Raw genomic sequence first — 14,253 nt, forward strand, 5'->3', positions numbered from 1 at the left:
TTTCCCACCCCAAAATCCTCCGTTTCCCCCCAAATCTTCCACTTTCCCCCCAAAACCCCCCGTTTTCCCCCCAAAATTTTCCATTTCCCCCCAAATCCCCCCGTTTTTCCCCCCAAATTCTCCATTTCCCCCCCAAAACCCCCCAAACTCCCCACTTTCCCCCCAAAACCTTCATTTCCCACCCCAAAATCCTTCATTTCCCCCCAAATCTTCCACTTCCCCCCCAAAAATCCTCCACTTTCCCCCCAATTTCCCCCCATTTCCCCCCCCAAAACCCCCAATTCTGCCCCCCCCCCCCAAAACCACAAAATCAACGACGACAACCAGAAAAAAGCAGAAATATTTAAAATGCGGGGTTTTGGCCCCAAAAATGGGCCGATTTCATCCCAATGTCCAAAAAACTGAAATTTTTGGCCTTTTTCCATTTTTTTCTGGGGGGGGGGGGGGGGTGTGGAGAAATCGGAGGGGGCGTGGCTAAATGAGGGGGCGTGGCCAATGGTGGGCGGGGCTTAGGAAGGGAAGTGACTGGGATGGGCGTATCTTAAGGAGGGGGCGGGGCTTATCAAGGGGGCGTGGTCAAATTGATGGGGCTTTAATGGAGGAGGCGGGGCTTATATGGGGGGCGTGGCCGGGGGCTGGGATTTTAATGGAGGGGGCGTGGTTAAGAGGGGGCGGGGCTTACAGGGGGCGTGGCTGCAGATTGGGCGGGGCTTATGGAAAGGGCGTGGTCAAATCGAAGGGGGTTTAATACAGGGGGCGTGGTTAAGCGTGGGCGGGGTTTTACGAAGTGGGCGTGGTCAAAAGGACGGGGCGTTATTAGAGGGGGCGGGGCTTATATGGGGGCGTGGCCAAAACGATGGGGCTTATGGAGGGGGCGGGGCTTATCAAGGGGGCGTGGTCAAAACGATGGGGGTTTAATAGAGGGGGCGTGGTTAAGAGTGGGCGGGGTTTCTACGAAGGGGGCGTGGTCAAAAGGACGGGGCTTTAATAGAGGGGGCGGGGCTTATATGGGGGCGTGGTCAAAACGATGGGGCGTATGGAGGGGGCGTGGTTAAGGGGGTCGGGGCTTACAGGGGGCGTGGCTGCAGATTGGGCGGGGCTTATGGAGGGGGCGTGGTCAAAAGGACGGGGCTTTATTAGAGGGGGCGGGGCTTTATATGAGGGCGTGGTCAAAATGACGAGGCTTTAATGGAGGGGGCGTGGTTAGGGGAGGCGGGGCTTTTATAAAAGGGGCGTGGTCAGAGGGCGTGGCTTATACAAGGGGCGGGGCTTACGGTGGGCTAAGGCAGGGGGCGGGGCTTAGGAAGGGCTTTTGGAGAAACGTCGCGATCTGATTGGTGGGGTTAGAATGGGGGTGTGGTCTGATTGGACTGGGCTTCTGACGTCACGGGTGGGCGGGGCTTTCGATTAGGGGCGTGGTCGCGATTGGGCGGGGCTTATGGAGGCGTGTTGTGATATTGGGGCTTGTGAATGGGGTGGAGCCTACGGAGGGGGTGTGGTCAAAGGTGGGCGGGGCTTATGGGGTTGGTGCGGGCGTGGTCAGCGATGGGGGTGGGCGTGGCTTTCCGGGCGAGGCTCCGCCCACTGGAGCCGCCATTCGTCAGCCGCCAACTGATGGCGTCGCGTCGACCAACCAGCGGCCTCCAATCCTGCGGGGGGGGCGGGGCGTTGGGGGGAGGGGGAGGGGAGGTCATAATGGGGGGGGTGACGTCACAATGGGGGGGGTGACGTCACATCGGGGGGGGTCGCAATGGGGGGGGTGAGGGCACAATGGGGGGTTGATGTCACAAGGGGGGGGGGCTGACAATGGGGGGGGTGAGGTCACAATGGAGGGAGGTGAGGTGACAATGGGGGGTGAGGTGACAATGGGGGGGGTCACAATGGGGGGGTGACGTCACAATGGGAGGGTTGAGGTGACAATGGGGGGGATGAGGTCATAATGGGGGGGGGAGGTCACAATGGGGGTTGAGGTCACAATGGGGGGGGTGAGGTGACAATGGAAGGGGATGAGGTCATAATGGGGGGGGTGGGGTCACAATGGGGGGAGGTGAGGTGACAATGGGGGGGGTGAGGCGACAATGGGGGCTGAGGCCACAATGGGGGGTTCGCAATGGGGGGGTGAGGTGACAAGGGGGGGGATGAGGTGACAAGGGGGGGGATGAGGTCATAATGGGGGGGGGAGGTCATAATGGCGGGGGTGAGGTCACAATGGGGGGGGTGAGGTGACAATGGGGGGGATGAGGTCACAATGGGGGGGGTGAGGTGACAATGGAGGGGGTGATGTCACATCGGGGGGGGGTCGCAATGGGGGGGTGACGTCACAATGAGAGGGTTGAGGTGACAATAGGGGGATGAGGTCATAATGGGGGGGGGGAGGTGACAATGGGGGGGGTGAGGTGACAATGGAGGGGGTGAGGTGACAATGGTGGGGGTGACGTCACATCAGGGGGGGTCGCAATGGGGGGGGGTGAGGGCACAATGGGGGGGTGATGTCACAAGGGGAGGGTTTACAATGGGGGGGGTGAGGTGACAATGGGGGGGTGACATCATTATGGGGGGGGGAGGTCACAATGGGGGTTGAGGTCACAATGGGGGGGGGTGAGGTGACAATGGGGGGGTGAGATCATAACGGGGGGGGTCACAATGGGGGGGGTGACGTCACAATGGGGGGGTGAGGTGACAATGGGGGGGATGAGGTCACAATGGGGGGGGTGAGATGACAATGGGGGGGTGACATCATAATATGGGGGGGTGGGGTCACAATGGGGGGGGTGAGGTGTCAATGGAGGGGGTGAGGTGACAATGGGGGGGGTGACGTCACATCGGGGGGGGTCGCAATGGGGGGGGGTGAGGCCACAATGGGGGGGTGATGTCACAAGAGGGGGGGCTCACAATGGGGGGGGTGAGGTGACAATGGGGGGCTGACATCATAATGGGGGGGGTGGGGTCACAATGGGGGGGGTGACGTCACAATGGGAGGGTTGAGGTGACAATGGGGGGGTGACATCATTATGGGGGGGGGGAGGTCACAATGGGGGTTGAGGTCACAATGGGGGGGGGTGAGGTGACAATGGGGGGGTGAGATCATAACGGGGGGGGTCACAATGGGGGGGGTGACGTCACAATGGGGGGGTGAGGTGACAATGGGGGGGATGAGGTCACAATGGGGGGGGTGAGATGACAATGGGGGGGTGACATCATAATATGGGGGGGTGGGGTCACAATGGGGGGGGTGAGGTGTCAATGGAGGGGGTGAGGTGACAATGGGGGGGGTGACGTCACATCGGGGGGGGTCGCAATGGGGGGGGGTGAGGCCACAATGGGGGGGTGATGTCACAAGAGGGGGGGCTCACAATGGGGGGGGTGAGGTGACAATGGGGGGCTGACATCATAATGGGGGGGGTGGGGTCACAATGGGGGGGGTGACGTCACATCGGGGGGGGGTCGCAATGGGGGGGTGACGTCACAATGGGAGGGTTGAGGTGACAATGGGGGGGATGAGGTCACAATGGGGGGGGGAGGTCATAATGGGGGTTGAGGTCACAATGGGGGGGGTGAGATCATAATAGGGGGGGTGGGGTCACAATGGAGGGGGATGAGGTGACAATGGGGGGGTGAGGTGACAATGGGGGGGATGAGGTCATAATGGGGGGGGTGAGGTGACAATGGGGGGGGTGACATCATAATGGGGGGGTGGGGTCACAATGGGGGGAGGTGAGGTGACAATGGGGGGGTGAGATCATAATGGGGGGGGTCGTAGTGGGGGGTGACGTCACAATGGGAGGGTTGAGGTGACAATGGGGGGGATGAGGTCACAATGGGGGGGGTGAGGTGACAATGGGGGGGTGATATCATAATATGGGGGGGTGGGGTCACAATGGGGGGGGTGAGGTGTCAATGGAGGGGGTGAGGTGACAATGGGGGGGGTGAAGTCACATCGGGGGGGGTCGCAATGGGGGGGGGTGAGGCCACAATGGGGGGTTGATGTCATAATGGGGGGGGTGGGGTCACAATGGGGGGGGTGATGTCACATCGGGGGGGGGTCGCAATGGGGGGGTGACGTCACAATGGGAGGGTTGAGGTGACAATGGGGGGGATGAGGTCATAATGGGGGGGGGGAGGTGACAATGGGGGGGATGAGGTGACAATGGGGGGGGTGAGGTGACAATGGAGGGGGTGAGGTGACAATGGGGGGGGTGACGTCACATCAGGGGGGGTCGCAATGGGGGGGGGTGAGGGCACAATGGGGGGGTGATGTCACAAGGGGAGGGTTTACAATGGGAGGGTTGAGGTGACAATGGGGGGGATGAGGTCATAATGGGGGAGTGAGGTCACAATGGGGGGGGTGGGGACACAATGGGGGGAGGTGAGGTGACAATGGGGGGGGCTGAGGTGACAATGGGGGCTGAGGCCACAATGGGGGGTTCGCAATGGGGGGGTGATGTCACAATGGGGGGGTGAGGTGACAATGGGGGGGATGAGGTCATAATGGGGGGGGTGAGGTCACAATGGGGGGGGTGAGGTGACAATGGGGGGGTGACATCATAATGGGGGGGGTGACGTCATAATGGGGGGGGTGACGTCACAATGGGGGGGGTGACGTCACATCGGGGGGGGTCGCAATGGGGGGGTGACGTGACAATGGGGGGGATGAGGTCATAATGGGGGGGGTGAGGTGACAATGGGGGGGTGAGGGCACAATGGGGGGTTGACGTCACAAGGGGGGGGGCTCACAGTGGGGGGGGTGAAGTCACAATGGGGGGGGTGACATCACATCGGGGGGGGGTCGCAATGGGGGGGTGACGTCACAATGGGAGGGCTGAGGTGACAATGGGGGGGATGAGGTCATAATGGGGGGGGGAGGTGACAATGGGGGTTGAGGTCATAATGGGGGGGGTGAGGTGACAATGGGGGGGTGAGGTGACAATGGGGGGGATGAGGTCACAATGGGGGGGGGAGGTCATAATGGGGGGGGTGGGGTCACAATGGGGGGAGGTGAGGCCACAATGGTGGGGGTGAGGTGACAATGGGGGGGTGAGATCATAATGGGGGGGGGTGACATCACAATGGGGGGGGTGACGTCAGAGCGGCGTACCTCTGATGAAGGCCGGTCCCAACGTTTCCCATATATGGGAAATTTCAGCCAAGGTCGCCCAAGGGATGGAGCCAGGAGCTGGTGGGGGGAGGGGGGAGGGTAAGGAAATGGGGAGGGGGCACTTGGTGATGTCACTGTTGGGGTGAAGGGTTGAGATGCCCCAAAAATCTGCCCCAAATCGGCCCCGAATCGACCCGAATTGAACCCAAATCGATTAAATTGCTTGAAATCGGACCCAGAACAGCCAGATCTGCTCTAAAATCGCCCGAAATCTGTCTGAAATCAGCATAAATCAGCCCCAATCGGAACAAAACTACCTGAAATCAGCCCAAAATTAGGCTCTACAAACCCAAATCTGCCCCAAATCACCCAAAATCTGTCTGAAATCAGCATAAATCAGCCCCAATCGGAACAAAACTACCTGAAATCACCTCACGATTAGGTTTTACAAACCCAAATCTGTCCTAAATCACCCCAAATCTGTCTGAAATCAGCACAAATCTGCCCCAATCAGACCAAAACTACCTGAAATCAGCCCAAAATGAGGCTCTACAAACCCAAATCTGCCCCAAATCACCCCAAATCTGTCTGAAATCAGCACAAATCTGCCCCAATCAGGCCAGAAGTACAAGAAATCACTCCAAAATTAGACCCACCAACCCCAAATCACCCCCAATTCAGCCCCAAAATGACCCCCCAAATTAGACCCAACTTACCCTAAAACAGACCCCAAATCATCCCAAAATCAGACCCAAAATCAACCCCAAAATCGCCCCAAATCACCCAAACATCACCCCCAAAATCAGACCCAAATTACCCTAAAACAGACCCCAAATCATCCCAAAATCAGCCCCCAATCAACCCAAAATCACCCCCAAAATCAGACCCAAAACCACCCCCAAAATCACCCCCAAATCATCCAAACATCCCCCCCAAAATCAGACCCAAATTACTCTAAAATCATCCCCAAATCACCCCCAAAATCACAAAAAATCACCCCAAAATCACCCCCAAAATCAGACCCAAAATCAACCCCAAAATCACCCCAAATAACCCAAACATCACCCCCAAAATCAGACCCAAATTACCCTAAAACAGACCCCAAATCATCCCAAAATCAGCCCCCAAAATCACCCCAAATCATCCAAACATCACCCCCAAAATCAGACCCCAAATCACCCCAAGATCACCCCAAAATCAAACCCAAAATCACCCCCAAAATCAGACCCAAAACCAACCCCACAATCACCCCAAATCATCCAAACATCACCCCCAAAATCAGAACCAAATTACCCTAAAATCATCCCAAAATCACCCCCAAAATCAACCCCAAAATCACCCCAAATCACCCAAACATCACCCCCAAAATCAGACCCAAAATCACCCCAAGATCATCCCAAAATAATCCCAAAATCACCCCCAAAATCAGACCCAAAACCAACCCCAAAATCACCCTAAATCATCCAAACATCACCCCCAAAATCACACCCAAATTACCCTAAAATCATCCCAAAATCATCCCAAAATCACCCCCAAATCACCACAAAATCACCACAAAATCAACCCAAAATCAACCCAAAATCACCCCTACAATCAGACCCAAATTACCCTAAATCATCCCAAAATAATCCCAAAATCACCCCCAAAATCAGAACCCAAATCACCCCAAAATCACCCCGAAATCAGAATTACCCTAAAATCAGAACAAAAATCAGCCCCAAATAACCCCAAAACTCACACCAAAAATCACCCTAAAATCAGCCCCCCCCAAAATCCCAAATCATCCCCAAAAACCAGACCCCCCCCCACAAAAAACCCAAATCCGCCCCAATTCAACCCAAAATCAGACACAAATTAGACCAAAATCGGACCCTAAAACCCCAAACCACCCCATAGTGACCCCAAACCACCCCATAGAGACCCCACAGTGATCCCAAACCACCCTATAGAGACCCCAAACCATCCCAGGACCCCCAAACCACCCCACAGTGACCCCATAGAGACCCCAAAACACCCCACAGTGACCCCATATTGACCCCAAACCACCCCATAGAGACCCCATAGTGACCCCAAACCAGCCTATAGAGACCCCATAGAGACCCCATAGAGAACCCCAAAACACCCCATAGAGACCCCATAGTGACCCCAAACCACCCCAGGACCCTCAAAACACCCCATAGAGACCCCAAACCACCCCAGAACCCCCAAACCACCCCATAGAGACCCCATAGAGGCCCCAAAACACCCCAGGACCCACAAACCACCCCATAGTGACCCCATTGAGGCCACAAAACACCCCATAGAGACCCTGTAGAGACCCTAAACCACCCCATAGGGACCCCAAAACACCCCAGGACCCCTAAACCATGCTATGGAAACCCCATAGAGACCCCATACCACCCCATAGACACCCCATAGAGACCCCAAACCACCCCATAGAGACCCCATAGAGACCCCACAGTGACCCCAAACCACCCTATAGAGACCCCAAACCATCCCAGGACCCCCAAACCACCCCATAGAAAACCCATAGGGGCCCCAAACCAACCCATAGAGACCCCAAACCACCCCAGGAACCCTAAACCGCGCTATAGAACCCCCAAACCACCCCACAGTGACCCCATAGAGACCCCAAACCACCCCATAGAGACCCTATAGAGATCCCACGCCACCCCATAGAGGCCCCATAGAGACCCCAAACCCACTCCAAAATGACCCCACGGAGACCCCAAAGCACCCCAGGACCCACAAACCACCCTACAGAGACCCTATAGAGACCCCAAACCATCCCATAGTGACCCCCCAAACCACCCCATAGAGACCCCATAGTGACCCCAAAACACCCCAGCACCCACAAACCACCCCACAGTGACCCCATAGAGGCCACAAAACACCCCATAGAGACCCTGTAGAGACCCTAAACCACCCCATAGGGACCCCAAAACACCCCAGGACCCCTAAACCATGCTATAGAAACCCCATAGAGACCCCAAACCACCCCATAGAGACCCCATAGAGACCCCAAACCACCCCAGGATCCCCAAACCACCCCATAGAGACCCCATAGAGACCCCAAACCACCCCATAGAGACCCCATAGAGACCCCAAAACACCCCAGGACCCCCAAACCACCCCACAGTGACCCCATAGAGACCCCAAACCACCCCATAGAGACCCCATAGAGGCCCCAAAACACCCCACAGAGACCCCATATTGACCCCAAAACACCTCAGGACCGAGAAACCACCCTATAGAGACCCTATAGAGACCCCAAAACACCCCACAGTGACCCCATATTGACCCCAAACCACGCCATAGAGACCCCATAGAGGCCCAAAAACACCCCACAGAGACCCCATAGGGACGCCAAACCACCCCATAGAGACCCCATAGTGACCCCAAAACACCCCAGGACCCACAGACCACCCCATAGTGACCCCATAGAGGCCCCAAACCACCCCATAGAGACCCTGTAGAGACCCTAAACCACCCCATAGGGACCCCAAAACATCCCGGGACCCCTAAACCATGCTATGGAAACCCCATAGAGACCCCAAACCACCCCATAGAGACCCCATAGAGACCCCAAACCACCCCAGGATCCCCAAACCCACTCCATACTGACCCCATAGAGACCCCAAACCACCCCATAGAGACCCCATAGAGACCCCAAAACACCCCAGGACCCCCAAAACACCCCACAGTGACCCCATATTGACCCCAAACCACCCCATAGAGACCCCATAGAGGCCCCAAAACACCCCACAGAGACCCCATAGAGACCCCAAACCACCTCAGGACCCAGAAACCACCCTATAGAGACCCTATAGAGACCCCAAAACACCCCACAGTGACCCCATATTGACCCCAAATTACCCCATAGAGACCCCATAGAGACCCCATAGAGAACCCAAACCACCCCTTAGAGACCCCATAGTGACCCCAAAACACCCCAGGACCCCCAAACCACCCCACAGTGACCCCATAGAGACCCCAAACCACCCCATAGAGACCCCATAGAGGCCCCAAAACACCCCACAGAGACCCCATAGAGACCCCAAAACACCTCAGGACCCAGAAACCACCCTATAGAGAACCTATAGAGACCCCAAAACACCCCACAGTGACCCCATATTGACCCCAAACCACGCCATAGAGACCCCATAGAGGCCCAAAAACACCCCACAGAGACCCCATAGGGACGCCAAAGCACCCCATAGAGACCCCATTGTGACCCCAAAACACCCCAGGCCCCCCAAACCACCCCATAGAGCCCCCATAGTGATTCCAAACCACCCCATAGAGACCCCATAGAGACCCCAAAACACCTCATGACCCACAAACCACCCTATAGAGACCCCATAGTGACCCCAAAACACCTCATGACCCACAAACCACCCTATAGTGACCCCATAGAGACCCCAAACCACCCCAGGACTCCAGAACCACCCCATAGAGCCCCCATAGAGACACCAAACCACCCCATAGAGCCCCCATAGAGACCCCACAGTGACCCCAAACCACCCTATAGAGACCCCAAACCACCCCAGAACCCCTAAACCACGCTATAGAACCCCCAAACCACCCCACAGTGACCCCATAGAGACCCCAAACCACCCCATAATGACCCTATAGAGATCCCAAGCCACCCCATAGAGGCCCCATAGAGACCCCAAACCCACTCCATAATGACCCCACGGAGACCCCAAAGCACCCCAGGACCCACAAACCACCCTACAGAGACCCTATAGAGACCCCAAACCACCCCATAGTGACCCCCCAAACCACTCCATAGAGACCCCATAGTGACCCCAAAACACCCCAGGACCCACAAACCACCCCATAGTGACCCCATAGAGGCCCCAAAACACCCCATAGAGACCCTGTAGAGACCCTAAACCACCCCATAGGGACCCCAAAACATCCCGGGACCCCTAAACCATGCTATAGAAACCCCATAGAGACCCCAAACCACCCCATAGAGACCCCATAGAGACCCCAAACCACCCCATAGAGCCCCCATAGTGACCCCAAACCACCCCATAGAGACCCCATAGAGACCCCATAGTGACCCCAAACCACCCCAGGACCCCCAAACCACCCTACAGAGACCCTATAGAGACCCCAAACCACCCCAGCACCCACAAACCACCCCACAGAGATCCCAAAACACCCCACAGTGACCCCATATTGCCCCCAAACCACCCCACATTGCCCCCAAACCACCCCACAGAGACCCCATAAAGACCCCAAACCCACCCCATAATGATCCCATACTCACGACACCGCCGCAGGCGTTGCTGCAGGGGTCTCAGGGCAGCACCCATGGGTGCCCCGGGGGGGAGGTCGGGTCCCAGCAGCTCCTCCAGGAGCAGAGCGTGGGCGCAGCCCCATAATGGGGTTTCAGGGGGGGCCCCATCCCGTAACCCCACCCCGACCCATCCTAAAAAGGGTTGGGATTGGGGTCATTAACGGTATTTGGGGACCCCTAATGGGATTTGGGGACACCCAATAGGATTGGGGACACCCAATAGGATTGGGGGATTCCTAATGGGATTTGGGGACACCCAATAGGATTGGGGGATTCCTAATGGGATTTGGGGACACCCTAAGGACTTTGGAGACCCCTAATGGGATTTGGGGACCCCTAATGGGATTTGGGGGTCCCCCAAAGGGGTTGGGGACCCATAATGGGATTTGGGGACACCCAATAGGATTGGGGACTCCTAATAGGATTTGGGGACTCCCAGTGGGATTTGGGGACACCCTAAGGAATTTGGAGGACCCTAATGGGATTTGGGGTTCCCTAATGGGATTTTGGGGGGCACCAAATGGGGTTGTGGGCCCCTAATGGGATTTGGGTGTCCCCCAATGGGATTGGGGACCCATAATGGGATTTGGGGACTCCCAGTGGGATTTGGGGACACCCTAAGGATGTTGGGGACCCCAGTGGGATCTGGGGACTCCCAAGGGGATTTGGGGACACCCAATAGGATCAGGGACCCCTAACGGGATTTGGGGGTCCCTCATTGGGGTTGGGGACCCCTAATGGGATTTGGGGACACCCAATGGAATTGGGGACTCCTAATGGGATTTGGGGACTCCCAGTGGTATTTGGGGACACCCTAAGGAATTTGGAGGGCCCTAATGGGATTTTGGGGGGGCACCAAATGGGGTTGTGGGCCCCTAACGGGATTTGGGTGTCCCCCAATGAGATTGGGGACCCATAATGGGATTTGGGGACTCCCAGTGGGATTTGGGCACACCCAATAGGATTGGGGACTCCTAATAGGATTTGGGGACACCCTAAGGATGTTGGGGACCCCAATGGGATCTGGGGACTCCCAAGGGGATTTGGGGACACCCAATAGGATCAGGGACCCCTAACGGGATTTGGGGGTCCCTCAATGGGGTTGGGGACCCCTAATGGGATTTGGGGGCCCCTAATGGAATTTCGGGGACACCCAATGGGGTTGGGGACCCCTAATGGGATCTGGGGACTCCCAGTGGGATTTGGGGACACCCAATAGGATTGGGGGATTCCTAATGGGATTTGGGGACACCCTAAGGAGTTTGGAGACCCCTAATGGGATTTGGGGACACCAAATGGGGTTGGGGACCCCTAACGGGATTTGGGGACCCCCAAGGGGATTTTGGGACCCCTTAATGGGATTTGGGGATACCAATAGGGTTTGGGGACACCAAATGGGGGTGGGGGACCCTTAATGGGATTTGGGGACCCCCGTTGGGATTTGGGGACACCCAGGGGAACCTGCGTACACCAATAGGGTTTGGGGACCTCCAGTGGGGGTTGGGGGCCTTTAATGGGATTTGGGGACCCCCAAGGGGATTTGGGAACACCCAATAGGATTTGGGACTCCTAATGGGATTTGGGGGTCCCCGAATGGTGTTGGGGATCTCCAATGTGATTTGGGGACCCTTAATGGGATTTAGGGACCCTCGTTGGGATTTGGGGACACCAATAGGGTTTGGGGACCTCCAAAGGGGGTTGGGGACCTTTAATGGGATTTGGGACCCCCAAGGGGATTTGGGGACCCCAGTGGGATTGGGGACCCCTTAATGGGATTTGGGGATACCAATAGGGTTTGGGGACACCAAATGGGGGTGGGGGACTTTTAATGGGATTTGGGGATCCCCAATGTGGTTTGGGGACCCTTAATGGGATTTAGGGACCCTCGTTGGGATTTTGGGACCTCTTAATGGGATTTGGGGATACCAATAGCGTTTGGGGACACCAAATGGGGGTGGGGGACTTTTAATGGGATTTGGGGATCCCCAATGTGGTTTGGGGACCCTTAATGGGATTTAGGGACCCTCGTTGGGATTTGGGGACACCAATAGGGTTTGGGGACCTCCACTGGGGGGTTGGGGACCTTTAATGGGATTTGGGACCCCCAAGGGGATTTGGGGACCCCAGTGGGATTGGGGACCCCTTAATGGGATTTGGGGATACCAATAGGGTTTGGGGACACCAAATGGGCGTGGGGGACCCTTAATGGGATTTGGGGACCCCCGTTGGGATTTGGGGACACCCAGGGGAACCTGCGTACACCAATAGGGTTTGGGGACCTCCAGTGGGGGTTGGGGGCCTTTAATGGGATTTGGGGACCCCCAAGGGGATTTGGGAACACCCAATAGGATTTGGGACTCCTAATGGGATTTGGGGGTCCCCGAATGGTGTTGGGGATCTCCAATGTGATTTGGGGACCCTTAATGGGATTTAGGGACCCTCGTTGGGATTTGGGGACACCAATAGGGTTTGGGGACCTCCAAAGGGGGTTGGGGACCTTTAATGGGATTTGGGGATCCCCAATGTAGTTTGGGGACCCTTAATGGGATTTGGGGATACCAATAGGGTTTGGGGACACCAAATGGGGGTGGGGGACTTTTAATGGGATTTGGGGATCCCCAATGTAGTTTGGGGACCCTTCATGGGATTTAGGGACCCTCGTTGGGATTTGGGGACACCAATAGGGTTTGGGGACCTCCAAAGGGGGTTGGGGACCTTTAATGGGATTTGGGGATCCCCAATGTAGTTTGGGGACCCTTAATGGGATTTGGGGATACCAACAGGGTTTGGGGACACCAAATGGGGGTGGGGGACTTTTAATGGGATTTGGGGATCCCCAATGTAGTTTGGGGACCCTTCATGGGATTTAGGGACCCTCGTTGGGATTTGGGGACACCAATAGGGTTTGGGGACCTCCACTGGGGGTTGGGGAACTTTAATGGGATTTGGGACCCCCAAGGGGGTTTGAGGACCCCAGTGGGATTGGGGACCCCTTAATGGGATTTGGGGATACCAATAGGGTTTGGGAACCTCCAATGGGGGTTGGGGACCTTTAATGGGATTTGGGGACCCCCGTTGGGATTTTGGGACACCCAGGGGAACCTGCGTACACCAATAGGGTTTGGGGACCTCCAGTGGGGGTTGGGGACCTTTAATGGGATTTGGGGACCCCCAGTGGGATTTTGGCACCCCTTAATGGGATTTGGGGATACCAATAGGATTTGGGGACACCAAATGGGGGTTTGAGGACCCTTAATGGGATTTGGGGACCCCCGTTGGGATTTGGGGACACCCAGGGGAACCTGCGTACACCAATAGGGTTTGGGGACCTCCAGTGGGGGTTGGGGGCCTTTAATGGGATTTGGGGACCCCCAAGGGGATTTGGGAACACCCAATAGGATTTGGGACTCCTAATGGGATTTGGGGGTCCCCGAATGGTGTTGGGGATCTCCAATGTGATTTGGGGACCCTTAATGGGATTTAGGGACCCTCGTTGGGATTTGGGGACACCAATAGGGTTTGGGGACCTCCAAAGGGGGTTGGGGACCTTTAATGGGATTTGGGGATCCCCAATGTAGTTTGGGGACCCTTAATGGGATTTGGGGATACCAATAGGGTTTGGGGACACCAAATGGGGGTGGGGGACTTTTAATGGGATTTGGGGATCCCCAATGTAGTTTGGGGACCCTTCATGGGATTTAGGGACCCTCGTTGGGATTTGGGGACACCAATAGGGTTTGGGGACCTCCAAAGGGGGTTGGGGACCTTTAATGGGATTTGGGGATCCCCAATGTAGTTTGGGGACCCTTAATGGGATTTGGGGATACCAACAGGGTTTGGGGACACC

The 14,253-nt window shown here is 56.5% G+C and overlaps 1 protein-coding gene across 2 annotated transcripts in view; it reads right to left on the bottom strand.

Annotated features, from left to right (window-relative positions):
* Positions 1-356: 356 nt before the first annotated feature.
* Positions 357-14,253, bottom strand: part of RUSF1 (RUS family member 1) — a 36,304-nt gene continuing 22,407 nt past the window's right edge. For both annotated transcript variants that reach the window (XM_090130449.1, XM_090130448.1), the window contains 3 exons: positions 10,377-10,538; positions 5,096-5,173; positions 357-1,649 (listed from right to left, as the gene is read on the bottom strand). In XM_090130449.1, coding sequence (XP_089986575.1) covers positions 1,540-1,649; positions 5,096-5,173; positions 10,377-10,538 — 350 coding nt within the window. In that variant the 3' untranslated portion in view covers positions 357-1,539. The remainder of the gene's footprint in view (positions 1,650-5,095; positions 5,174-10,376; positions 10,539-14,253) is intronic.

Source organism: Phasianus colchicus, chromosome 40 (genome assembly GCF_987193195.1).
Source record: "Phasianus colchicus chromosome 40, bPhaCol1.hap1.1, whole genome shotgun sequence".
Classification (NCBI taxonomy): domain Eukaryota; kingdom Metazoa; phylum Chordata; class Aves; order Galliformes; family Phasianidae; genus Phasianus; species Phasianus colchicus.